We start from the raw sequence: 26,481 nt of genomic DNA, 5'->3' as shown, positions 1-26,481 counted from the left end.
CTTTTCCGGAACAACATTTCTGTGCAGTCACAATAATGCTCCTTTTGTCATAGGCAGTAGGATTTCCAATGGCTTAACTGTTCCTCTAGTACAGAAAATGAGTCAAATTGCTAACAATCATTATCTTCCTGTGTTGCGCCATGTCCTTGTCATCATGAGCACCGCCATGTTCTTGCCATTCCGTTCACGCCTGTCTGGGTTGCTTAAATTGAGCTAATTCCCCGACCGTGCGGCCATTTGGGGAAGGTCTGACATTTAAGAGATATTAGATATGGGATCGAGGCAAGAGTGCCTGAATGGGCTATGACAGTTGCCCTTTTCCAGTTAAGAGATTTTGAGACTTATAATGTGAGGACCAATTTGTATGGAAGTGACTTGGTGATTGGCAGGTGCTAGCACAATATACCGACTGATGCAGTACGTATCTCTTGTCGGTTTTTGACCTTGAAGCGAAACATCTGACAAGTGCCCAATGGTTATCAAGTGAAAAACCTTGTGTGTTTTAAGATAGAGAATGTTTAAAGTGGTCCTTGAGGTTTTTTCTTTTTTTTGTCTTTTATGGCAATGATGGAAGACTAACTCAATAATCCTGCCTCTCCCCCGACCCCAACCCCCACACTCTTTTTTCAGGTGAGAGCCATTCTGGACGAGATCATGGAGAAACTTCCGGAAGAGTTCAACATGGCGGAGCTGCTGGGCAAGGCGGAGGAGCGCACCCCGTACGTGGTGGTGGCCCTGCAGGAGTGCGAGCGCATGAACCTCCTCACGCAGGAGATTAAGCACTCCCTCAAAGAGCTCAGCCTCGGCCTCAAGGTGAGCTCCCCGTTAAGCACATTTAACTCCCAATCACACATTTCTACCGTTAGTGAGTTATACATCTTACTTGTGCCACTAAAGGCATGGTGATGGCTCTTTCCCTCCTCTCCACCCCTTTAAGGAAATTGCAGAACTGACTGTGATATTTACTCAATGCCAAAGTTAACCCTGCAGCCCATGTTAACAGGGTTTCTGTGCCCCATAGCAAAAGCAGTTAATTTAGTCCCCTCTTCAACCTCCCTTTCCCATTTGAAACCCCTGTAGGATTTCAAGGCTGAGTGATTGCATTTTTTGTTAGTGATCCTGAACCAAGTGTGTTCCACACCTGGTTGGCTCCTGCCACAGTGAAAAGCCAGGAAATAAACTAGGCGAGAAACTGCAAGAAGCAGCTCTAATTTCACACGAGGTCTCAAATCTGTCAAATAGCGCTATGCCACCTCTTGGATTTGACATTTAGAGTTAGTGCTTCCTATGACCTGATGGAAAATGCTGGTTTCTGACCGTGTGTCTGGGCCACTTCATAGGTTCCTGGCTACTACAGAAAGCAAACGCACCCATATTTCCCTGATGTGTAAATAATGGTCATGGCAAGGTTTGAATACATACAGTACTCGCTGGGGAAAGCCACCGTGAAGGACATTGTAAGCTTACTGTTATTGCTGCCATATCTCTCCCGTGCTGTAAATGTCATTTGACATTTAATTTGTCTGTAGCATGCATGTTCTTTCTGCCAAGTCTTGTGCAGCCACAGAATCTTGTTCCATAAACTGTACTTTCATTAAAATGATACCTTAAGGGTACCTTTGATGTTGTCATTAATTGACTAATGTCGATTTAGCATTTGACTTTGGTAGCCCTTGTCGTAATAATATTTGCATTACACTGATTGGATTTCAGGCATAATTACTACACATATGTGCATGCATGCATGCATTCATGCAGGAAGGTTCTCCAATTTCAAATGGAACTGCTTCGCTTACAAGGTCATGCCTGTGAAATATGCCACATTTACCAGATGGTACTCGGTCTTCCTAGTGAAATTGGAAAAGCATTGCTTTTTAGATAGCATGGTTCAATTTGACAGGGCCTCAGAGCGCTGTGCAATGAATAGCTAGTGTCTAGCCCACTGACGGCTAACTTGGCTGCTGAGAGTGCCAGGCCTGTTCATTTTGATCAGTCACGTGCTCAGTGAGTGTCTTACTGAACTGACACTTCAACATTTCCAGACACACTTTGGAAGCCCCCTGTTGCCAGTGACAGTTCTATCTCCTCAGCTACCAGCACCTCCTCCTCCTCCTCCAGCCCCCCCTCCCCCCCCCTCCCCTCCCCTCTCCTCTCCCCTCACCTTCCCTCCCGCAGATTGGAGACCCAGCCCTCGTCTAACACACCATCCACAAATACTCTTCAGCCCCCGCTGGGCTTGATAGACTGACCTTGCTGTATTGCAGCAGACTCCACCTAAACCCTGCAATAAGATAAACCCGGCAGGAGGTGTGGTACAAGGAATCCCTCCAGATAGGAATCTGTGCCCTTAGTGTTTCATTTCCCAGCGCAAGGCTGTGTGTGTGTGTGTGGATGCAAATGGGGTGTTTCATATTTCATTTCAGGGGGAGCTTACCATGACGAGTGACATGGAGAGCCTACAGAACGCACTGTTCCTGGATCAGGTGCCCGAGCCGTGGACGCGGCGGGCGTATCCGTCCATCCTGGGCCTGGCACTGTGGTTCACGGACCTGCTGAGTCGCATCCGGGAGCTGGAGAGCTGGACGTCCGACTTCCTGCTGCCGTCGGCCGTGTGGCTGGCCGGCTTCTTCAACCCGCAGTCCTTCCTGACGGCCATCATGCAGTCGATGGCGCGGCGCAACGAGTGGCCGCTGGACAAGATGTGCCTGCAGTGCGACGTGACCAAGAAGAACCGCGAGGACTTCGCCTCGCCGCCCAGGGAGGGGGCCTATGTGTACGGGCTCTTCATGGAGGGCGCGCGCTGGGACACGCAGGTAATGTGCACCTCTCCTCAGAGTAGAGATGCACCGATATGGAATTTTAGGACCGATAACGATAACCGATATTTATTGGTTTGTTGTGGCCGATACCGATACGATAACCGATAATATTACTCTTGAAAAAAAATTGTGAAAAGGGATTTGGGGAAAGCATTTAATAAGCATAATTTTATTGCAGTAATTTTAATTTAGTTTCAACTGCGGGTAACTGAATAAAGCTGCAACTCCTCAGACTGTATCTTATGTCTGTCTACTCTGTTGCGCACAACCTGCTGCAGCAGAAATGAAAGGCGTTAGCCCCGAAGGTTTTAATAACTTATTATGATGACCTGTCTGGAACTGAAGCACGAATGGTTAGCATATTTCTAGGTAATAATACAAAACCCAAGCTAAAGTAATGCAAATATAATACTTATATAAAAACACAACTTAGAACTAGGCCTACTGATGTACTCGTCCCACTAACGAGTTTGTTTATTTGTTTCCCCGACCAGCGCGGTAAAGTGCAAACACACCAGCACAAGACGGCTCTAGATAGGGCTGAGCTCCGCTCTGTTAAGGTTAAATGGCGGATCATTCACGAGAGGATTTTGAGATGCACAGATTCCCAAATGAACGCATATCCACATATTTTGTTAGAGTGGTGAAATACATTCACACCACTGACATTATATTGAGGAAAAAGTATAGCCAACCAAGCTCAAGTACAGCCAACCAAGCTCAGTGTAGCCAGATGGACCTTACGTAGGCCTAAATTAGGACTTTAAAAAATATCGGCGCAAATTATCGGCCAGAATTCTGTTATCGGACCGATAATAATATTTGAATTTTTTCACTTATCGGCTAATAATATATCGGCCGCCGATATATCGTGCATCCCTACCTCAGAGTGTATCCAAGATGGCTGAACACACATTTTGTTTTTACACCTGAAACCAAACACACACACACACACACACACACACACACACATTCACAGATAGAGACACACTCTCTCACTCACACACACACATACACACACTCCTTCACAGACTCAAACACAAGCCCCGACATACAGTACACACAGGCACGTGTGCAATATACAACCCAAAATCAGAAAAAGTTGGAACGTTGTGTAAAATGCATAAAAGCAGAATGGTAATAATCTGCAAATCTCGTAAACTCATATTTAGTTGCCAAAAGGCCACAGACAACATATAAAATGTTTGAAATTTGACTATTTCATGGAAAATATATGTTCATTTTGAATTTGATACCAGCAACATGGTAACTGGCAACATGATTGGGTATGTAAAAGAGCATCCTAGAGAGGCAGAGTCTATTAGAAGTAAAGATGTAGGGATATTCATCACTCTGTGTAAACCTGTGTGGACAAATGATGAAACAATGTCATTGTAATACTTCTTAACATGAAATTGTGACATTTTGGGGAGTTCATCATCTACAGTACATAATATCATTAAAATATTTAGAGAATTCAGAGAAATCTTTGCAAACTAGGGATAAAGCTAAAAAACAATATTGGATGGCCGTGGTCTTTAGGACCTCAGATGGCACTGCATTAAAACCAGACCAGAAGTTTTAGGGACCATTGTAACCAGACCATTGTATGGGCTCAGGAAAACCTCTGATAACCATTGTCTATGAGGACAGTTTGATACTCAATCCGGAAATGTTAGTGTAAACTTTACCATGCAAGAGCCAAAGATCTTATCTGGGGCTGAGCTTGTTTAAAGTGGACTGAGGTAACGTGGAAAAAGGTCCTGTGGTTAGACCAATCAAAATTTCTAATTCTTTTTTGGAAATCATGGACTCATCTTTGCCTATCCAAGTATCCAACCCATCCAACTTGTTTTAGTGCTCAGTTTGAAACCCAACATCTATGACAGTGTGGAGGTGCATTAGTGCCTAGCATGGGCATCTTGCGCATCTGGCAAGGCACAATCAATTCTGAATGATGTATACAGGTTTTGAGCAACATATACTACCATCCAGGCAATGTTTTTTTTCCAGGGAAGATCTTGAATATTTCAGGCACATATTTAAACAGTATTTCTCCTTAGAGGAAGAGTCCAGGTGCTAAAATGGCCTGTCTGCAGTCCAGACCTGTCAAATTAGGTGCATCATGGAATGAAAAACATGATAAGAATACTGTTGAGCAACGAAAATCCTATATCGGGCAGGAATGTTACAACATTTAATTTTCAAAACTCTAGCAAGAGATGAAGCAGCACAGTGGTAAACATTCCCTGTCCCAACTTTTTTTGGAAACATAAATTCTAAATGATCATATATTTTCCATGAAAGTGAGTAAGTTGTAGACACACACACACCCACACACACACAGATCCACACATTTATGATTGACTGTTGGGTCGACCGAGTGATGTACTCCATTATTAATTTACAATAGAGAAAATCCATGTCACCCACAATGTTTGCCAAAGGATAATAACACCGACACACACATCCAATGAGACACCAGCAGACAGACTGAGCATTATAGACAGGCCTCTTGAAATAACCTCAAATCAACCCCTTGGTCCATAGGTCTGATTGTTTTCCTTCACTACTGCCTACTGGCAAATAAAACGTTGTAGGCCTGTTTGATTAACTTGTTTGATTAGTACTGCGTTGCTATTGCCATTGTGATATTGTGGGTTGCCAACCTGTAGTATTTTAACATTCCAAGCAACTTTACCCTACTTTTTATACCAATATAATTGTCAATATTTTCACATTTTCATTCTTAACACAACACTGTCAGTAGAGAAAAGATCTGAGAAAACTTGTAAAAAGCACGGCAGAGCATTACAAAATGGCTGAGTACCTTAAAAACAGGCCACATACTGTTTTCAGATCAAGGGAGGGAAATATACATACACACTTTGAAGTTTCTCCTGGTATGTACAGAAAAGCTTTGAAGTACCAGCAGTTAGTGCATATTTCTCGGCAACTCCAGATCGAGTCTTTGCCACTAACTAATTTACTGGGCTCAGTGTAAATGCACTCGGCTTTCCAAGAAAGTCTCTGCAGGCCGTTTTAATTACAGCCTCTGATGTCAGTTTTTAATTATTGTCGAGCACTCTTTCCACCCCTGTATACCATAACGGCCAATCAAGGATGGAAACCAGGTGCACTCAATGGTTCTGTTGGGAAATATTATTCCACCGTCGTTAGCGCTAGTGAGGGTAAGACAGTGAAGTGTGTACACAAGGTTTTTTTTTTTTTTGCTTCCTCACACCCTCCTCAGGAAATATGGAACAACAGCAAAGGCATGGACTTCTTGACAGTAATAACTGCTAACTCATTCAGATTTGTTTTGACAGTTAGTACTGTAATTAAACAGAGTACTCAAATACGCAAGTGAATTGCCAGAGTGTTATCAGGACTGAGTTTCTATACTAGGAAGGCCATGCACTTCAGGTCTTATTGAAGAGAGGTTGTGCTGTATGCCATCAAGTTACATGAGCAGGTTACAATAGCAGGTACAATAGAAAATACAATAGCTCAATAGAAATGGAAGGATCTAGAAAACAAACTTGCTGGTCTCCCACCTTGATTAACAAAGACAGTGGCTGTTACACAATGCTTAAAAAAACACATTTTTTGAAACCTTCCACCCTTTTCTCAAAACTGTACACAAACCCCAAATCTCAAACTACATTCACAAAACCTCTGACAACCTCTGCAAAACTGAACAGTCACCTCAAAACAGTTGTACCTCAAAACCAAACACTGTCTTCAGATCATCTCACAAAGCAGTCAAAATGAAAACTCTACTGAGCAGTCATTAGACACTACATCAAAAAATGGAAAGCACAGTGTTCAGGGCAGCTCATATAGCTCCAGGAGAAATTGCCATTGTTTACAATACAGTAAATGCATTTTGCATCTAAAAAACAAAACAAAGCAAAACAATTTCATAACTCCATGGAGTCAACATTTACTGTAAATCCAGTAAACATAAAGTATTTGGAATGGGGGTTTGTGTTTACAGTTTTGAGAAAAAGGTGGAAGGTTTTAAAAAAAAGGGTTTTATCTATTGTGAAAAACTGTATACCGAAAGGGTAATGATTCACAGCAAAAGGGCGATCGATTCAAGAAATGTGTTCAGGCAACTGAGAATTTGGTTCAGAGAATGGGGTTTAGTGTTTTAGCAATTGTGTTATCTTAATTAGAGTCCTTTATGTCACTGAAGGTGCTCTGTGGATAGGGGATCGAAATAACCAAAAAAGTTTGATGGAAATTCCTGCCATAAGAGCTTTTTAACCTGCAAAGGAACTTCTGTTTCAGGGACTGTCATGGGACTTAATTTTGTAGATTCTGCTGATACCTTCTGGCTCAATTATTCATCACCGACACTTTTTGCCAAGGAAGCTTAAGTTACATCACCAATGTCACTTGAGCTCATTAAAGTGCTTGATCGCAGCTAAAAAGAAATAAGGTCTTGATGACTTTATCGCCCTATAATTTGTATTTACTCACATGTATATGAAATGATCTGCATGAGCGGCGTTGGTAGTTTGAATCAATGCAGCGACAGCTTTAGTATTCTGTGATTTGTATTTATTTAAACAGGCGTGAAGCAGTTGCAGTGGACAGAACGCAATAAAGTTTTACTGCGACTCTGATGCAATTAGAACATCAGACGAGCGTCCGGTCATAAAAAGCGTCCTTTGTGGACTCGCAACAAAGTCAGCGTCATTAGCACACGTCCCTCAAGTCGGCAAAGGAGTCGAACTTACGTCTGTCATCTGTTAAGTGGAAAGGGATTAATTAAATAACCATCCGTAAGGACCCATCTTCTTCAGAGTGCCCAGAGACAAGGGTGGGTGGCAAAGACAAGCCAATTTCATCCCCAAATCCATTGACTTTCACTGTTTTTCAAGGGGACTGTGAAATTGGAGAAGACAATCATCAGAGCGTACTGTACTCTTTAGAAAAGTCTTTCAAAATATCTTTTGGATGTTAAATATCATAGGGCATAGACTCACAGAAATCCAATGCAAGTAATACAGCTGACACAATATCTATTAGTCAGAGTTTGACTTTAAAGTATGTTTCACATTTATACTAAATCACTATTTGAAATTATATCCCTTGTTTAATAAGTCCCCTTTTGAGTACTCTGTAGAAGGCTGTGGAACCTGACAAAATGCTGATTACCCCTTCTAAAAAAGGTTCTCTAAAAGTTGTTATGCACACCCTAGGGTAAGAAAGGGCTCTTAGTGGAATCTTTAATATACTTTATTTAAATTATTTACTATTTTATGATTAACTCAGCAGCCATGGCCTACTGGTTAGAGCTTTGGATTTGTTACCGGAGGGTTGCCAGTTCGAACCCCGACCAGTAGGCACGGCTGAAGTGCCCTTGAGCAAGGCACCTAACCCCTCACTGCTCCCGAGCGCCGCTGTTGTTGCAGGCAGCTCACTGCGCCGGGATTAGTGTGTGCTTCACCTCACTGTGTTCACTGTGTGCTGAGTGTGTTTCACTAATTCACGGATTGGGATAAATACAGAGACCAAATTTCCCTCATGGGATCAAAAGAGTATACTTATACTTACTTACTTATATGTTTTTCTGGACTGAAACATACGCTTACTTTTCAGATATAGGGCCCTATCATGACATTCTAAAGTGCATCGTCACTCGTCAAAAGTCTATTCAAATTTAGTAGGATGTCCAGTTCACATTGGGAGGGGTTTCGTTCTCAAAAGTGGAGCGCATGGCGTAACAAGGTGTTCCTAGGTCTTTTAATCAGTCATATGGGTGTGTTTGGGGCGTAACATTATTTTAAACCAATGAGAATGACATCTGTCATTCCCTTTAATGGCGCAATGCGCGATATGTCAAATAAATGCATCGGTATTTTGGCATTCAACGGCGCATTTGAAGGAGGCTGCTTGCTTTGCATGCTTTGCATGGACGTGCGCTGGTGTGCGTTCATGAATGATAGAAGGATGGTGCGTGCACCTGCCAATATGACTGTTGACATGCACTCTTAAAATAGCATATGAACAACTCGCCATTGACTTCTGACCAGGTTTAGGTGGTGTATGATAGCGATTTTTAGACAATGCGCCAGGTCCCTCCCTAGGTTGTTAATTGCCACACCCCTGGGCGCAATGCTTAAAAAATAAACGTGCAAAATAACGAATTCAACTTCGCGCCGGTGAATAACGAACTTTACGCCATGCGCTGGTGACCCAAAATATAGCCCATACACAGGAAAGGTGTTAAATTCCTTGTGCTATAGGTAGTGGATTTCCCACAGTGGCAGATCAACAACCAAGCCTTTTTATTTAACATGACACAACATGTCGTGCGATACAACAGCAATGCACAAATAGTTGACTGTAAATGCAAATGCCATATTGTAAATGTGAGTCGCCATGTTGGATACCCTATTCTCTTGTAACTGTTTTGTTCAGGCTGGCATAATTGTAGATGCCCGGCTGAAAGAGCTGACCCCGGCTGTCCCCGTCATCTTCATAAAGGCCATCCCTGTGGACAAGCAGGAGACACGGAACGTCTACCAGTGCCCAGTGTACAAGACCCGACAGCGAGGACCGACCTACGTGTGGACTTTCAACCTGAAGACCAAAGAGAACCCCTCCAAATGGACACTGGCTGGAGTGGCCTTACTATTGCAGATTTAGTGGTCTAATCAGACAACAGCACACAGCAATCATGTTTCACAAAATTATTGTGTTACAACTAAATAAGCTATGGTAGGGGTGATTTGGGGTGCAAAATACTTTTTTCTTTATACTTTAATACTTTAACATTTTATTTCAATTTCCAAAATTACTACCTATATGTTTTATTTCAAAATCAGTCAGTTAATAAATGCCCTCTAAATTTACATCTATTTGTGTCTGTAAATATCACCACTGTTTAAATCTCTGTATCTCTTTTGTTTACACTGATGTCTTGGCATTGTGCAAAGACTATTTATTCAAAATTGCTTTACCGGGTGTACTGTGAGCAAGAAACTATGTAATCCAAATTGACAGGAACATTCAGTACAAAGTGCATTGAGATACATTTGAAGAAGCCAAACTCTTCAGTGGGTTCTCATTGAAATTCAGAGGTGCTTTTATTGTTAATCTGATTATTGTAAAGCTTCCCACACAAACAATCACACAATCACACACACACACACACACTTTCTCTCTCTCTTTCTGTCTTTCTCACACACACACACACACACACACATATAATACACACATACACACTCCCACACACACACACTCACACACACACACATTAAAAGACATTGAGATGCAGCGTAGACTGAATCTGTTGTCTGTTAGGTATTAGGGAATCTGAGCTAAAGAAACAAATACATTCTGTTCAAGTCCAGCATATATTCAAATTCATTGTCATCTTGATTGGCAGACTCAAGCAGGAATGATGTGAATATCGTAAATCAGGGACGTATTTTTGCCTCACTTAGAGGAACTAACCTGACATAAAACTGAGTAAAGTTCTATCTTTATAGCCACTTGATTGGCATTCATCCAAAAGAGTTATTGAGGAATGAATCCATAAAATAGCTTTGCTGCAGCAAAAAAGCAAGGTGTTCTATTCCGTCAGGGAAGACTTCCATAAAACTGTTTTTCAGGTCTTTTGGCTTAATGCATTTTTTAAATGTGCGTCACTCTGTTTTCTATAAGTGAACCTTTTAATACCACTCTGGTCTTGGGGGAACCATTTTAAGGATTTGTCCATATAGTGGAACGAAATTAATCCCTCATCACAAAGATGAATGACAGGAGTATCTCAAGAGTAACCTTCGCTATTACATTGGTCCTGCATGGCCACCAGTGTTACTTTTCAATACCTATCACAATAATTGAAGAAAGATTCTTGAAAGTAATAATTAAGACAACACCCCTAACATATCTCTCCATTTGGTAGTTTTGTCTAGGCCCTATGTTCAATAACACGTTAAGAAAAACAGGCTTTAGCTTAATGCCACCACATCCCTCTGCCCTGTAAATCCAAAAGAAAATAATTAGAAACTGCCAATAAAGCCATACTGCCGTGGAATCAGACAGACAGCCGACGGTCGACGGCCCCCCTGTGGATGTCATCTCTTGAGCTAGTGTCACTCCTGGGAGTTTGCCGCGCGGCTAACAACTCCAGTTACTGAGGGCCGAACTCAGACTGACAATTCATATTTCATAGTGCCGCGGAGCTGTTTTCTCTTCCCGCTGCAAGCTGTGGAGAACATGTGACAGGCTGTGGGGGAGATCTATCAGAGACTCATGCTCAGAATGGTAAAGAAGAGTGCCTTAATCATTTCTATGAGAAACAGTGGTTGCTAGGCTACAGGTTAGTTCCAAGAACGTGTAGGCTAAAGCTGTGGAAGGTGTTACAGGGTAGGCTATGGGCTAACATTAAAGCACACGGTATGGTAATTTGTAAAAGGAAGTGGTGTATCATTTTTTCTCCCATTCAGTTGAATCACTGGGGATTAGTGTGGAGAGGGACCAATGTTGGAACTGTGTCTGTCTTGTGGAAATAAAATAATCATCAGCCCTCTGTCAAGATATCAGGCCAGGAAACAACCATCAAAGGACTTGTTTGCCTGAGGCTAAACTACTCTCAGTAAGATAAGAAGTGCCTGATGGAATGACCTTATAGGCCTACATGGCATTGCGTCTCACACTAAATAGCTCATCTTCAAGCTAGTGTCTTTCTACTGTGAAATATGTACCACACCAGATAGTGGTGGGTTTTTTTCCCCTATGTCTTTCTTCTCTATTCTCATCCTCTGGCAACTGGCTATAACTGTCGTTTTTGTTGTTGTTGTGTTTGGTCTGGGACTCGGGGTCTCTTCAGTCAAAATAAATGAGTGGAGAAAATATGTTTTGAGGAAGGAGGCTTTTATTTATGCGGGCCTGAGAATGACCTCACAGACACATTCAGAGCCTGGTGTCCCAAGAAGGGTCATCTTTCAGAGCCTGGTGTACCAGGGTCATCTTCCTCATGAGAAGATGACACTGTTTGAGAGTGTTTTGTCATACTTGTACTCGTATTTGAATATGCCGTTAGACTAAAAAATAAGTAATTAAGCACTACATTGGAGCATATTGGACCTACTCTTTGGATGTGTCACATAAAGAAACAACACAGTGGTTTATTATAAAACGCAGAAGATGGGATGCATTGGCATCCGTACAAATGACTTTCAGTCAAAAAGCTTTTAAGAAAGGTAGTACGTAAGGTCATGTCATAATGGATTATTCTCAATTTGTGACCTTATGCTTTATGCAGAGAGTGTATCAGCAAGAAGGGAAGACTATGTACTTTGTCTTTGTGCACCTATTGTGTTACAAGAAATCCAAAAGGATAACACCCTAGTGTAATATGAATGTATCAATATTAAACAAATGAAAAAGCTGCAGAGACGCTGGCACAAGTTACTAATCATGCACACATGACCTATATGAGTCCTACGTGCTTGCTTTAGGGGGTTCAGGCTTTGGGCTTGATAAAGTGCCTTGAGACTATGTTAATTGTTAATGGCACTAGACATTGAGTAAAACTCATTTATTGAATTTAATTACATTTAATTAAATGTATTCCCACTCTCATAGTTATAGCCAACAGCTTAAAGGAGGGGTTTGATTAACTTTTTTGCTGAATTACTTGAAATCTCTTTCACACCCGAATCACAGTCAATTAGATGCTCTGACATCAAAACAAAAAGTCTCAGTCACCCGTGGAACAGGCAAAACCCATTCAATCATCCTGCACGGTCTGACAAACATGGGTGGTGATAGGTCTATCAAACTGCCATCTATCCCTCCCCGTCCAGGGAGTTTGTGTGCTTTGCGGGAGCACTCTGGAGAGAAGTCTGATGGAAGTACTGTAGGTATGACCTTTGTAATTGTGTATTTTCAAAATCTAGCTAGTTTGTACCGTTTTTTTTTTTTCAGGATTCCGGATCCCTCCTTTAAGCCACCAGATGCATAGCCCAGCAACGTAAAGCCATCTAGTCGGTCCAGTCAGATCTACTCATTGTTTGTGTTGTGAAAGCGGCACCATGCCATGGCCAGTGCATGCAGAGGGACAGGCCGAGCATGGAAGCACTGAAGCTGGATATACGCCAAAGCTGATGGTGCAAAGAGAGAGAGGATGGGGAGAGGGAAACTGGCTGGAGAGACCCAAATCCCCAATGAGGAAGCAAAGGCAGGAAGCTGAGGCAAAGGCAGAGAGCAGTGCAACAGCGCGGAGCCGCTGGGCCGGGAGGACTCTCAAAACTTTTTCAACTCTTGTTTTTTTTTTTTTTTTTAATCTTCAAAAAAAACCCACACATATGAACAGGAACAGGAAACCTACGTACAAACCTACAGTCTTATATTGTTATCCGGCCTCGACAAACTAAACGGCCTTCTAGTCTTGATGAAAGAGAGTGTTTTGAGTATGTAGGCATTCTGCACTGAATATGGAATAACCACTTATTTCCATTTACTTAGGTAGCTATTTCATTTTGCTGCATAGTTATGTTGTCACAACATTAATTCCTATCATTCTCATATTTGTTATGATATACAGTCCTGTTTATCATGAATATATATTCTTGAAGTTTCTTAGCAAATTGAACAAACTGACAGACCAGACAGCCACCATTCAATATAGCCTATTTTTTATTTAAATGGCCAAATGTTTTTAGCAAATATTCCCATTCCCCACTATACAAACACCTTTTTTTCAGGGGCTGTTGCTTCACTGTTTCCTATTATTTTGCTCCACAAAAAAACATGTGAGCTAAATAATTTACTAAAAGGCTTTGCAATCAAAATACTTCTAAAATATTTATCTCAATTTGTTCAGTCCCTGTTCAGTGAGTTTCAAAAAGGTTCAGAGAACCCAGTGGACCATAGGGTGAAGAACCGATTCTAGAGTTTCACTTAGGGACCGTTCCACCCGACCATGCTGTCATCCTTCCCCATTTAGTGTTATTTTATCTTTCTCCAAGATCTCTGTTGAGGTCTGGCTTTCTTCATGTCCAGAGATTCTGTCTTCTTCCCAAGTGAAAACTTTACAGAGTGAAAACTTTTTTTTATGTAAGCTTCTATTTCAACTAGTGTCTACCCATCAAAGACAAGAGAGTCCAATTCAAGTTCCAATACCCCTGGATCAATATAGAAGCTAAAGTCAAATTATCAGACAAAGCTATTGGGACATGTTAAAATGGTCTCTCTGTACTGCTCAGCCAACAGCCCTCTCACTGAGAGAAATACGCTAGTATTGCAATGGCTTTTCATGGCACACAAACGCGAGGTGGAGCAAATAAAAAAGATACATCTGTTTGGATGACCTTCTCAAGCACTGAGCCAAGGCCAAAGAGCTGCACGCCAGACAATCGATGTTGCCATTACGGGATGTAAAACAGATTATGCACTGTGTGGTAAAACAGACAATGAGATAGAACCCCCCCAGCCCCAGGCCATCACTAAACCCTCCTCTGCACACACAGCTTTCTGCAAACGTCAGCTGCATAACAGGCAAACCGTTTACATGGATGCCTATTCAAAAGGCTTTGTCACCTTAGTTTACAAGTTAAAGGTGCAGCACTGGAGTGTAGTGAGTAGGTTGTTGATATTCTGAGCTTGAAAGCTAATAAAATTACACGCCTCCCTTTGATCCTGAAGCAACGTATTAATTGGCTGGAATAGTACATGAATTGGTCAAAGGCTCTTTGATTACTTTTCATTTATGTTACCTGGACAGTGGACACTGCCTGAACTCTTGGCAGCTCTACAGTGTTAAAGCTAACATGAGCATCGCCACAACTGCCTGAGAACTCTCCTTAAGTAATTTGTTTTCCACTTTAACCACATTAAGAGGAGACATGGTTCGGAGAAGGTGAAATAGCTTTTGATTAAAACAGTTACAGAGGGCATAACTGCAGATGGCAAAGAGAGGAGTTCACGACCAGGCAACCAGACACTGTAGTGCAGTGTGTTAATGAGCCTGAATTATTCCATCCAGTGAGTGTTTGAAGTTCACAAACTGACTCTGAGGCAGCCAGGCAGCAACACTATTGATGTGGAGAAGATGAAAGCTGATGATTGGGGTTAGGTAAAAAGGAAAATCTTTTGTCCTAGTCAGCAGAAACTCGTCCAGCTTTGGATTTCATTGCATTAGCATGCGTCTGTGACAATCACCGAAGATTCTAGCTACGAAGATTCATATTTCTTATCTAAATATTGATGGGGAAAAAGGATCAGTGTAAATTGAAAAGTAATGTTTTTTTTCCACCAAGTCTGGATACAAAGGAATGTCCTTGCAAGAGGAGGGGGGGGGGGGGGGGCTTTTGTTTGCCAGTGAGAATTGCATTTGCACCTGCAGAGTTCAATGAATTTAAAAGAGGGCTGGAATTTCACTCTCCAGTATCAAAGCAGTAGGCATTAATCTGCATGTGCATCTGAATGCCACATTTTCATAGGTCTGTCTGATTATGCATTCATCACCTACTCCACCTCTTCAGCATGCAATCTCAGGCCTCTAACTCCTTCGTCTGTAATTATTGATCCTCTATTTTACCATTAAAACACCATTAGGCAGCCATAAATCCTCTGAATTTCTGATGATATTCTTCTCAGACAAAATATAACTCATGCATTTATCTGGATTGACATATATAAAAACAATCTATTTAGAATATCTCTACAGTTCAGTTTTTATTATGCAGCTGGTTACATTTCATGATAATGTAACATCACTGTTCACAAAATGCACGGTAGACCTGCCCCAGTCAATCAACTTCACAGCCCACTGCAGTTCATACATTTATCTTTATTCATACATTTTAAGAAACAATCCATTAAGAATTCATATACTAGGCCCCAACTGCTAAATTTATTATGCAGCTGGTTTCAGTTTATGATAAAACTACCTCACTGCTGCTTGCATTAAAGTATATGGTATGCCAACTCTACTCGATCAACCACTGCAGCAGAACACTGTCATCACTTTCAGTGCCTTAAGAACAGGAGCACCTTAAGTGCAACGTGGCTGTCTAAAACTAATCCGTATTTTACTTTCCCGCACCTCTTATGTTCTACACACAGCTTCGTCCTCCACCGTGCGACCATTAAACTTTATGAATGAAGTAACCTACAGAGGGCCGTAAGTGCATTTACATTTATTGGTGCTGTCAGAGGCGGAATAATAATGTAGGGGGAATACATATGTGGAACATTGCATGTATAATAACAGAAGTGAGCTGAGGTGGTGGGTGGCAGGGCAATGGGGCTGAGAGAGATTTGTCTTACTAAGAACACACGTTCAATCCAGATGAAGGTAATGTTTAGAAAAATAAGGATGTTTTATTTGCAGCTACTACAACAAGCATTAATATATCCAGTTGTCTTGTGAATCACTGAAAACACAGTCTACAGCCAGATATCAACAGTAGTGGAATATCTATCTATTTATATGTTTCTATATATATATTTTTATATATTTTAAAATCAACATTCATTCATTCTTCATTCTACAAACACATTTTTGTAAAGACACACTCACACACATTTCAGTATTTATTTAAATGGTCGAATATAGGTTAGTGAGGTTTGCCTAACTCTGCCTTCACAAAACTGTGGTTGTCATTATAATTACTCTGTCAGCGTTGCTAGAAACAGACTATGATAGTACAAAAAGCCGACCAGACCAGACTTGTCCATACACTGCTGCTAAAATAGCATATTTACAATTATCTATGCAAAGAAATGGGGCCATTTTGATTGTGGAAACAAAAAACTGATGCGTGCTGCTAGCCATCACTGATCAAAACGAATGAACGGAAAAAAACAACAGAGGAAACAAAACCAAGTAGAACGTTACATCATTTTTTTTTGTTTTGTCCTCAAAATTGATTGTGCTTTTTAACCCACAAAAAACCACTTCGTTGTCGAAATGGAACATTTCTCAGAGGCACGAACAGAAGTGCACACATCTGTTCTGTTAATGAATCTCTGAAGCTATATGAGGATGACTAAAGGTACAAACAGTAGAGTTATATTTATATATTTATAAAGTTATTACAGTGTTGATTCTGTGTCCACAGCCAAGGAGCCAGAGGGGCTGAGTCCCGATTCGCTCCCTCCCACCCTCCCTCGTTTCCTTCCCTCATTTCCTTCCCTCCTCATCTATCTGAAAGGCCAGTCCGTGTGTACAGCCAAGCGAAGCCCTTAAAAAGTAAGGTGGTTAAAAAGAAGGTGTAGAAGTGTCTTTGTTTGCGGCGTAATAACAAGATTCAAGATTCATTATCGTATGGTCCTTCTGTTCATTTGTTCCTTGTCAAAGACATAAAGATATGAGTGTGCACAGACAGGTTAAGGGCTCCTGTAGTGAATGGAGCGATAATAATAGGCTAGGGCTGAGGAAAAGAAACAGTGTGAGTGAGGTTACTTTCCTGTATTGCACATCATATTCATATCCTTTTCCAAAACCATCTCATGAATCTCAATCAGAGGTTTGCTGGATTTAGATCTACCCGGGTTTTGCAATCGTCGTTGCCTTCTGTGGTTTGCTTTCATTCTGGTCGTGTCTAAGTCAGGGATGCTGGCATCACTCGTTCTATGTCTCTCTTTCTCTCTCAATCTCGCTCTCTCACTCTCTCTCTCTCTCTCTTTCTCTCTGTCCTGTGTCTTTGCCGTTAAACAGTTACTTCGGTCTTGCTACCCGTGCGGTAGTGGTGGTGGTGTTGCTGCTGCTGCTGGTTGGGGATGTACTGGAACTGCTCAACAGTCTGCGTGCGGCGTGAGGCGAAGGCCTGTCGCTTGGAGGCCGTCTGGTTCCGGTTGAGGGTGTTGTGCTGCTGCTGCTGCTGCTGCTGTTGCTGCGGCGGCAGCGGCTGCTGTGAGGCGTTGTTAGAGGCACTGGGATGCGAGTGCATCTTCGTCATTTTGTAGCGGTCCATGAGCGGCGTGGAGGGCAAGTGGACGTCCGTGTGCGAGATGGCGCGCGACATGGACTTGTCCGAGCGGAAGCCCGGCATGGCCGCCGCCGCCGCCGCCGAGCGCTTGATGGACATCATCTTGTCGGGCGAGAGCAGCGGGTCCTGCGAGAGCAGGCGGTCCTGCGAGTAGAGGCGGTCGTGCGAGTAGAGCCGGTCGCTGGAGTGCAGCCGCTCGTGCGAGTAGTGGCGCTCGTGCGAGTAGAGCCGCTCCTGCGAGAGCAGGCGCTCGTGCGAGCGCAGCCGCTCGGCCGACAGCAGCTGCTCGTCGCTGAGGATGCGCCCGCCGTACGGCGACATGGGGCCGTACGCCGACGACATGCCGCGCGACGACGACGTCGACGAGACGGTGGCCGCCATGGCAGCGGCGGCGTAGTCGTGCCCGGCGTGGCCCCTCTCCGGTGACAGCACGCGGTCCTGGGACATGGCGCGCTGGACCCGTCGTGGACGCTGCCGCTGGGATGGCGCCCCCTGCTGTTGCTGCTGCTGCTGGGCGGCGGCGGCCGCCTGCTGGTGTTGCTGCTGCTGTTGGGTCAGTGCCGGCTGGCTGCCCTGGGCCTCCTTGTTCCGGATCACGTGCAGGGGCAATGTGCCGCGGATGGCCAGGTCTGCGAGGTGCCGTTTGCGGCTGTAGTACTCGTCCGTGTCCTTGTCAGCTGTGAGGAGAAGCCAGAGCACAGATAATTCTGTTGCTACATCTCCTTGCTGTTGGTATGCTGCATGCATCTAAATTGTGCCTCAGGAAAGAAGTTCAAGCACTCAGATCGCTCTGATGATTTAAAACAGTGCATATATCAAGTGATGTGGAGGAGCTAAAACACATAACCTCATGTCATGTACATTTTGCTTTTTATATGAAACAGTATAACTTCCAGCACACAAACAGACATACGTTTCCGTATTCCGTTGTTTCTAATGTGGCTTTTACTTTTTGCCAGCCTGCCTTTAATTGTCTGTCAGGATAAAGAGAGAGGTAAGCCGACATGCATACATTTTACGGTCTAATGATTAGGACCGATATTTTGGGCAGTAAGTGGATAGCGTTTAAATGTGGGGATGGATTAAGTGAGGGCAAATGAAAGGCAAAGCAACTTTCTTCTGTTGATGAAGGACAGCAGGGAAAACAATTAAGTGCATCGCACATTGGTCCACAGAGCATGGGAAATTAATTTCAAAAACTGAGAGGACATAAAGACAGAGAGAGAGAGAGAGAGAGAGAGATTGAAACGACACAAAAGTAGAGAAACAAAATGCAAGACAGAAATAGCAGGAGACAGCAAGGCAGAGACAGACAGGCAGAGAGGCACTAAATCTAAGTCTCCCATCCACTCACCAATTAGTCCGATATCTACAGATGGACACGTTATGAAGAATCATGGAACATGGTGAGTCTACCCACACAGATGTGACTAATTGGTGCCCATATGATTTGCGAGCGCCAGATCGGAGGCGTCATGTGAACACCGTGTGGACGTTCCCGAGGGCAAGCAGCCACATAGACATGCCATTATTCAGCGAATCCACAAACCGGTTAATCTATTTCTGTAATGCGCAAAGCGTTTTCTATGCAGTATACACAACAGTTAACACTGTATGGGGAAAGAAAGTAAGATCACACACAAAGGGAGAGAGAGAGAAAGAGAGGGAGAGAGAGAGACACTGTCAGAACATCTAGACTGTACCGTTCCGCAAGCTAATTGCAGCTGAAATAATTAGAGGTGGAAATAATTAAATAATTGTTTCCGCGGGGCCCATAATGAGAGCAGTCTGGGCCAGCCATCGACCTTGAGCCTCCCGCTCGACTTGACGTCTCCCGACACGCTTGTGACATTTGAGATTACGATTATTACCATTGAAAAGGTGAGGCAGAAACACAATTATTGCAGAAATGAATTTGCCGTTAATAGGTTACGTTGCCGCGGAAAAAAGGACATTAATTACAGCCCGATTAAGGCCAGTCAGGGGCGGAGTGGCAATCGGGAGGATCGGGAGTTTTCCCGGTGGGCCGGCCATGGCCGGCCCATAGAGCTTTTATCGCGGCCGTGAGTCGTACGCGGCCATCGACCTGATAGATTACGAATTTTCCGCGTAAATCTCCGAGATCTACACTTGAACGTTTGGGAAGTCCAACCAATATTTATAGCCTACCACTCGCTTACTGTCTATATGTCATTCATGGTTACCCTGCACACTCATCTCTCCCATGCTGATTTTTGTGTAGGCTATAGCCTTTTTTTTTTTATCTTAATTCATTTTTGTCTTATTCAGGCGTTACAGAACTTTCATCACAAATAAAAAAAAAAGACAATTTAATTTGTTTGTTTGTACTTAAATTAACGTAAGCCTAGGATAGAATGGAGCAAAGCCTCCTGGGAATGGGGAATGTGTTTCTGGTTTATCCAATGAACCGATTGCAGGTCAAGTCTATTTACAGAAATGTAGGGGGATAAATGAGCAGCCCCTAGTCTAATGGCATGACCCTACAAACGATCAAGTTCGAGGAAAACTACAGAAGTTTTGACAGTCGACGGATTTTGCGTGGTTGCTTGCTGTTTTACATATGGATGGAAGGCAGAGAGTGCGGTGTCCGGTGCCGTCAGAATTTTCCCGGTGGATTTTAGTGCCCCACTCCGCCCCTGAGGCCAGTCCTTGTCGTCCGCTCCTTTACCGACAGAACTTCAGAACCTGTGGACTAGGCTGTCATATGTGAGGTATCAATTACAGCACAGTCTGTCCAAAGGGGATTGGATCAAGCTTGTTAGCAGATAAAAGAGCAGACGGTTTTAAATCTCTTCTTCTTTTTCTCTTGGCATGAAAACGAGCATTCTGTTGTTCGGTTGATAAATGCACTCTAATCTGCTTGTGGTAATTAATGATAAAAGAAATTATTTGTAGTGCTCGATTTGGCACAATTAAGCACTGTTCTTTCATGTTATACATTGTGCGATATGAGCTGAAACATTAATATGAGAGCATGGGATGCAATGCAGTGCTTTAGAGTTGTGAAGATGAAAAGAATTAGAGTTGTGAAGGAATGCAGGGGTCTTCAGGCAGTAATTCATACTGCAGCTCGACTCATTTCTGAATAAAGGTTGTTTATCCATAGATCTATGCGTGGACTTGTACAAGACAGAGCCAAGCCTATTGAGGGTTGGCTACTGCAAATTATTTGCTTTAGAGGCATATCTGAAAGGCTCTTTCAGTCAGGGCCCAAGGGGAATACTTTAGAGGAGATCTGGTGAAAGAAATAGTTTCTGGCATACTTGCTCAGCTCATGGTAGTTGGGCAGGGCAGCCACGATTGTTGAAGGGATGATTAGTGGAACTGTCGTTGTCGGGATTTCTTGCCCAAGTTCACAGATAGCAAATGTGTGTGTGTATGTGGGGGGGGGGGGGGGGGGGGGGGGGGGGGGGGTAGACTGCAGAGCCAAATGAATATGCAATTCAGACCACTAAATACTAATTTTTCTTTGAAATATCATGAGACCTCATTAGCAAAATGGCCACCTTTAGCAGTAAATTACAAAAGGACCAGACACAGTTTTGGGCAGTCGGCCATAAAGGACACTGTGGTGAGAGGACTATACTTTAATACCAGACCAGAGATTCACACTTCACAAAAAGTGCAAATAAGGCTTGATCTGTTTAATATGGCGGTATATCCTTCCCTTTTCCGTTCCCTTTTGAACTCATTGCAATGGACCTTATGCACAGAAGGCTCTTTAGCCATGCAGCTCATTTGTTTCCGGTGGAGCCAGGTGTGTTGTAGCCTCCGTTATTGTTAACGTAATTGGTGTCCAGTTCAGTGTTGCACCAGTGAATCAGCACGTTAAGATGTAGAAGGATTTATGCGTTACATTTTTTATTATTACGCAAAAAAGATATTAAGTATCGGAGAGAACATGTAAGGAGCAGATTATAACAGAAGATGTCGTTACAACACATACGCTCCAACGGAAATGAATGAGATGGCTAAATAGCCATCCGTGCATATGGTTCATTATTGTAGAGAAAAAAGGCAACTGAAACAGCGCAGGGTATCCAGGGGACTCCAGGTCCTTGTCCTTTGGTTTAGATTAACCAAAGTGAAATTAATTCCAACATCTACCGTACATTCTGAGCCTCAACCGGATGATTGTGTAGAAGGACCAAGATATGGTGACCCTCTGCCATGTGTTTGTGTGTGTGTGTGTGTGTGTGTGTGTGTGTTTAGTAGCATGTGACACTCACATAGTTTTTTGAGAGAGGAGAACCTGTTGAGGTCTGCTTTCATGGCAGACTCGTAGGAAGGAGGAAGGTGGGAGAGACTCTGGAAGGAGCGTGAGAAGGAGAGGTCATATGGCTCCGTCTGGGAGGTGAGGATGTTGTTCATCCGCGAGCTCTCTGCAGGGGGGAGGGTTGGAGAGACAGAGAGAACACAAAAAGGAAAGAAAGAGAAAGGAAGAAAAAGAGGACAGAGATGGAAGGAGAGAGAGAGAGAGAGAAGGGGGACAGAGAAAGAGAAGAAGAAAAAAAACAGAGAGGAGAGGAAACCTGAGTCCCAAACAAGACTTGACATGAATGATGGAAAGAAGACGCGAACCACGCCACAATGTTTTTCTTAAGGGGGGTGGGGTTGAGACTCTCTCTCAGGACTGTAATCATGAGGGCTGGTCATGTCACACGTTACATCACATCACATCACGCCATGTGTGGAGACAAGGAGATGCTGGAACAAGGACCAGGGGGGTTACACTGCTACTGTAAAACGGGAAGTGACCAACAGGTGTTCTGTGGTCTCTCCTCTTCCTCCCGACACCTAATGTCACTGGTAGGCAGAGTGAGTGTTTGAGTGTGTATCGTGTTGCATGATGGGATGGAATTTAATGGCAATGAGGGAATGATAAGTGCTGGGACACTCTATCAGTTTTAGCTAGCGCTAGTCACAAACGTGGTTGAACTGTGCCAAACCATGACGGGTGGGGGGTGAAATTACAGCCTTTGTGTTCACGATGGCAGGGAGAGGTTTGTTGGCCTCTATGATGAAGAGTGCTTTGGGAGCACACACAAACATGCACACAAACACACTCTCACAGAGACACACACACACACACACACACACACCACAACAACCGGAGTGGACTAGTGGTAGAGTAGGGACCTTTGTTAGGACGAGACCACACTGGGGGTGGGGGTGGGGGTGGGGGAGGGGGTCATTGCAGTATAGCAGCCAAATCCAAATCCTATAAAATGCCATCTTAGGTCATCTAAGTGAGGTCAGCCACCATCTTTGACTGTGCTGTGGTTAGTGCAGTGTGCAAAGAGTGATGCCGCTAATCACTTAAGAGGTGAGGGGGATGTGGTGGTGGTGGTGAAGTGGGGTGGGGACTGGGCACAGTGTGGGTGGGGTATGACTTACCATGCCTTAGGGATCGGTGAGCTGGTGAACCCAAGTGAGAAAACATGTTTCAATGACATGCCAACACAAAAGAAAAGATATGTGTACATCAGCTAGTTCAGCTAATAGGTTCTGAGGCCGAGCCTATCACTTCTCTGCATGGTGCATCTTTGTGGGGATTGATGTACATGTTTTTTTTTCAGCTGTGTCCAAAGTATTTGAGCTCTAAATGTAATTTTACTCTTTAGCATGGCATTTGAAGATCTTATTTTGCCCACCACCACAAAACAAAGTCAACATTTCATGCAACACTGCATCACATGCATACGTTTTGCCTAATTGTTTGTAATATCTAAATATCCTCTTGGGGTGGGGACTTTGCCCTTTAAAGAGGCCCTATGCAACAATTTTAGCAAAAATGACCTTAATTATGCAGGTTGAGAGTCGTTCTGATGGTTCAACAACACTTTTTGGGTCGTTTGGTGGGTGCTTCGTCTCCCCCTAGTGCTTCTCCGCGGAAAAAACGAATATGCAACTTTCTGGTCCCGGACCGAAGGAATCCGGATGTGACTCGCCGGAAGGCCTCGAAAATGTAGTAAGATTGTAGTTTCTAAGAAGACTGCAAAACGGACTCCGACTTGGCTTTGTTGCTGCTGAAATTGTAAGTAGCCTACCCTTAGGTGAACTTCGTTTTTGTAATGTGGTTTGATCTCTTGAACAATGTGTTTGCTCGACCGTTTTATTGTGAGCCCTGTATGTGTTTAAGCTTGGTTTCTTGATGGCTAGCTCGCTAGCTAGTGGGGGTTTAGCGTAGCAGTCACTTGCTACCAAAGCTGCAGGGGGAGCTATGTCGTGAAAAATGCGAGCCAAAATCAGGCGAAAACCCAGAAACAGCGAAGGAATAACCAGACTTGCATAGGGCTTCTTTAAACTGTAGGTATAATATGAAATGCATTACTCTGAGATAATGTGTATCAAAAATGACTTAAGGGTAGAAAATGATTGTGCAATTCTTTAGGGCCATACTTTTGGGTGGTACATTTTGTACTTTTCAGTATAACTTTGGCTGTTCTTCCCTTCTTTCAGACACTGCAATTTTTGTATTTCCCAAGCATCAGGTTGTTTGCCTTTGTTTTTGTTTTTTATATCCAATTAGTGAAATTCTGCTAGACAAAGGTTTCACTTCCTGAGGAAAAAACAGTCACAACTTTAATTTGAGCCACCATTTCTCTATCACAGATATTCTGGTGTCACATTGCCTCTGAATTATAATGAGAATTTTGTTAAAAGCAAGTGTTTGAAAATGTTGCATAATGCATCTTTAAGCATTCACAAGTTCACTTGGGTGTCTGAATTCTAAAAGCCCAACCGTAGGATTCTTCTTGCACAGCATTATAGAGGTTACATATTACAGCCATATCCATGCATTACAAAAACATATCCAACGTAAACGTACTACCTTTGTTATTTACATCAGGGAATGTTTACAACTATTACCCATGTCTACAAGCATAACCATTAGGTCGTCTAGATATGTTCTGTTTGGTATGTAGTTTCTATAGCAGCATGTTGAATTTAGACATCCTGTGCAACAAGAGAATCCGCACAATCGAATAAACAACACCAGCTTTCAGTTCAACACACACATACACAACTATACGCCCACACTCACACTCTTAACTAAGCCACAGGAAGATCTTGGGGGCTTGTTAGCCGATGGCCAACAGAACGAAGCTTTTGCCGCCCTGTGGTCACAATGCGCCGGCTCACCAGCGGCAGTGGTTTAATCGTTCCACAAGCAAGGGCATGCGGCAGACCCCAGCCACTGAGCCGGTGTGTGTGCTTGTGTATGTGTGTGAGTGTGTGTGTGTGTGTGTGTGTCTGCCACTCTCATTTAAAGAGCCATGGGTTTGGGTCCCCCTTATCTACCCAGCACACACACAGGGATTTCTGACTTCCCTTTTATCCTTTGATCAATACATATATCTACCGGATGAGATGCTAAAAATGGATTTTAAATGCATGTCCTGGATTTCAGGAGGTCTTTTCTGTGGGGTTTTTTCTTCTTCCTCTATCAGAGGACAAAGCATTGCATGACACAGAATGTAAGAGTTTGATTCTGGCTCTCCAACTAAATGAAACTCGAAATCAAAAGAAAAAGGCAAAAAAGCGGCTTTGTGTGTGTGTGTGTTTGTGTGTGTGTGTGAGTGTGTGTGTGTGTGTGAGATAGTCACAGCATTAATCCATCTCATAACAATTGACACCCTATAAATGAAACGGGCCTATGAAATTGGCAGAGCATCACACCACCGTGTATACACATCCTCATCAGTGCTTTCCGTTGAAGGTGTGAGTGCAGCCTGGTTGGCATGCTGGCCTTGGGACAGAAATCACCTGCCCTGAGCAATTTCATATCCTCCTGACAGCACAACATGCCGTCACATCAGCAAAAGCTTACTTGCCCAAAGAATAAGAACTCTGCCATACCCCCCCCCCCCCCCCATGGATGAAACAGGCCCGGTTTACGATGAGCACCGGTCCGGTGAATACGATCTTCAAACAGCTGAGCTCGGACATTTTTTAAGGGTGTCGGGCATTTGAATGTGACCGCACCTTTTCCTTAAGGCAACCCTGCCGTGCCTCGGTTGCCCTCCACACAGCATTAATTTCCCCTTTTCTTTAAAAGCATCATCGCTCTCTTTCGGAGACGGACAAGGGGTGATTGAGATGGACGTCGCTGTATGAGCGGATTCATTAACCTCCCTGATGGAAGCATGTCCGTGTAGATGTGTGCTGGGTCAGCAGCCAGAGCGGCTCGTTAATACGGAAACGTCACCCTCGGAATATGAATGTGCACCTTCAGAAATGAGGACAAAGGCCTCATAATGCTGATGAACTGCTTATTAAGTACTGCTTGCAATCAGGGCAGCAAAACTGACATAGACCAACACAGTAGTCCATCCTTCAGTGCAACAGCCATAACCAATCACAGACAGCTGTAATGGAAGGTCACATTTGCACCATCTGACACATACAAGAGACGTTGGCAGCTACATTAGCCTTGATCGTCACAAGAAACCATTATCATAGGTACGGCCTCCATCATTTCTGCGGGAGAGCAAAGTGCGGCACTCTTGACTCTTGCTTCATAAGCTTACTGGGGTTAGTAGCCAATCACATGACTTGTTGGGTGGCTGTTTTGTCTGGTCTTACCATTTTTGGGTGTTCGCGTTGGGCTACTAAGACCCACGTGGTTGTAGTTGTGCTGGTGGGCGCCTGTAGGGGGAAGCAATGAGAGGTCG

General features: G+C 43.4%; 2 protein-coding genes across 2 annotated transcripts in view; one reads left to right on the top strand and one right to left on the bottom strand.

The window, feature by feature from the left end:
- Nucleotides 1-9,482, top strand: part of dnah9 (dynein, axonemal, heavy chain 9) — a 107,682-nt gene extending 98,200 nt beyond the window's left edge. Inside the window, exons 67-69 of the mRNA XM_076298773.1 lie at nucleotides 631-813; nucleotides 2,424-2,813; nucleotides 9,255-9,482. Of these exons, the coding sequence (XP_076154888.1) occupies nucleotides 631-813; nucleotides 2,424-2,813; nucleotides 9,255-9,482 (801 nt within the window). The remainder of the gene's footprint in view (nucleotides 1-630; nucleotides 814-2,423; nucleotides 2,814-9,254) is intronic.
- Nucleotides 9,483-17,503: 8,021 nt separating this feature from the next.
- LOC143138513 (shisa family member 6) overlaps nucleotides 17,504-26,481 on the bottom strand; it is a 54,684-nt gene continuing 45,706 nt past the window's right edge. Inside the window, exons 5-8 of the mRNA XM_076298962.1 lie at nucleotides 26,393-26,455; nucleotides 22,033-22,185; nucleotides 18,311-18,459; nucleotides 17,504-18,253 (exon numbers count right to left, since the gene is read on the bottom strand). Of these exons, the coding sequence (XP_076155077.1) occupies nucleotides 17,504-18,253; nucleotides 18,311-18,459; nucleotides 22,033-22,185; nucleotides 26,393-26,455 (1,115 nt within the window). The remainder of the gene's footprint in view (nucleotides 18,254-18,310; nucleotides 18,460-22,032; nucleotides 22,186-26,392; nucleotides 26,456-26,481) is intronic.

The sequence above is a fragment of the Alosa pseudoharengus genome, unplaced genomic scaffold (assembly GCF_046254945.1).
Source record: "Alosa pseudoharengus isolate Yale_2024_CS ecotype anadromous, Long Island Sound unplaced genomic scaffold, YU_APseudo_1.1 YU_APseudo_1.1_scf_21, whole genome shotgun sequence".
Classification (NCBI taxonomy): Eukaryota; Metazoa; Chordata; class Actinopteri; order Clupeiformes; family Clupeidae; genus Alosa; species Alosa pseudoharengus.
This window is presented reverse-complemented; position numbering and strand designations above follow the sequence as displayed.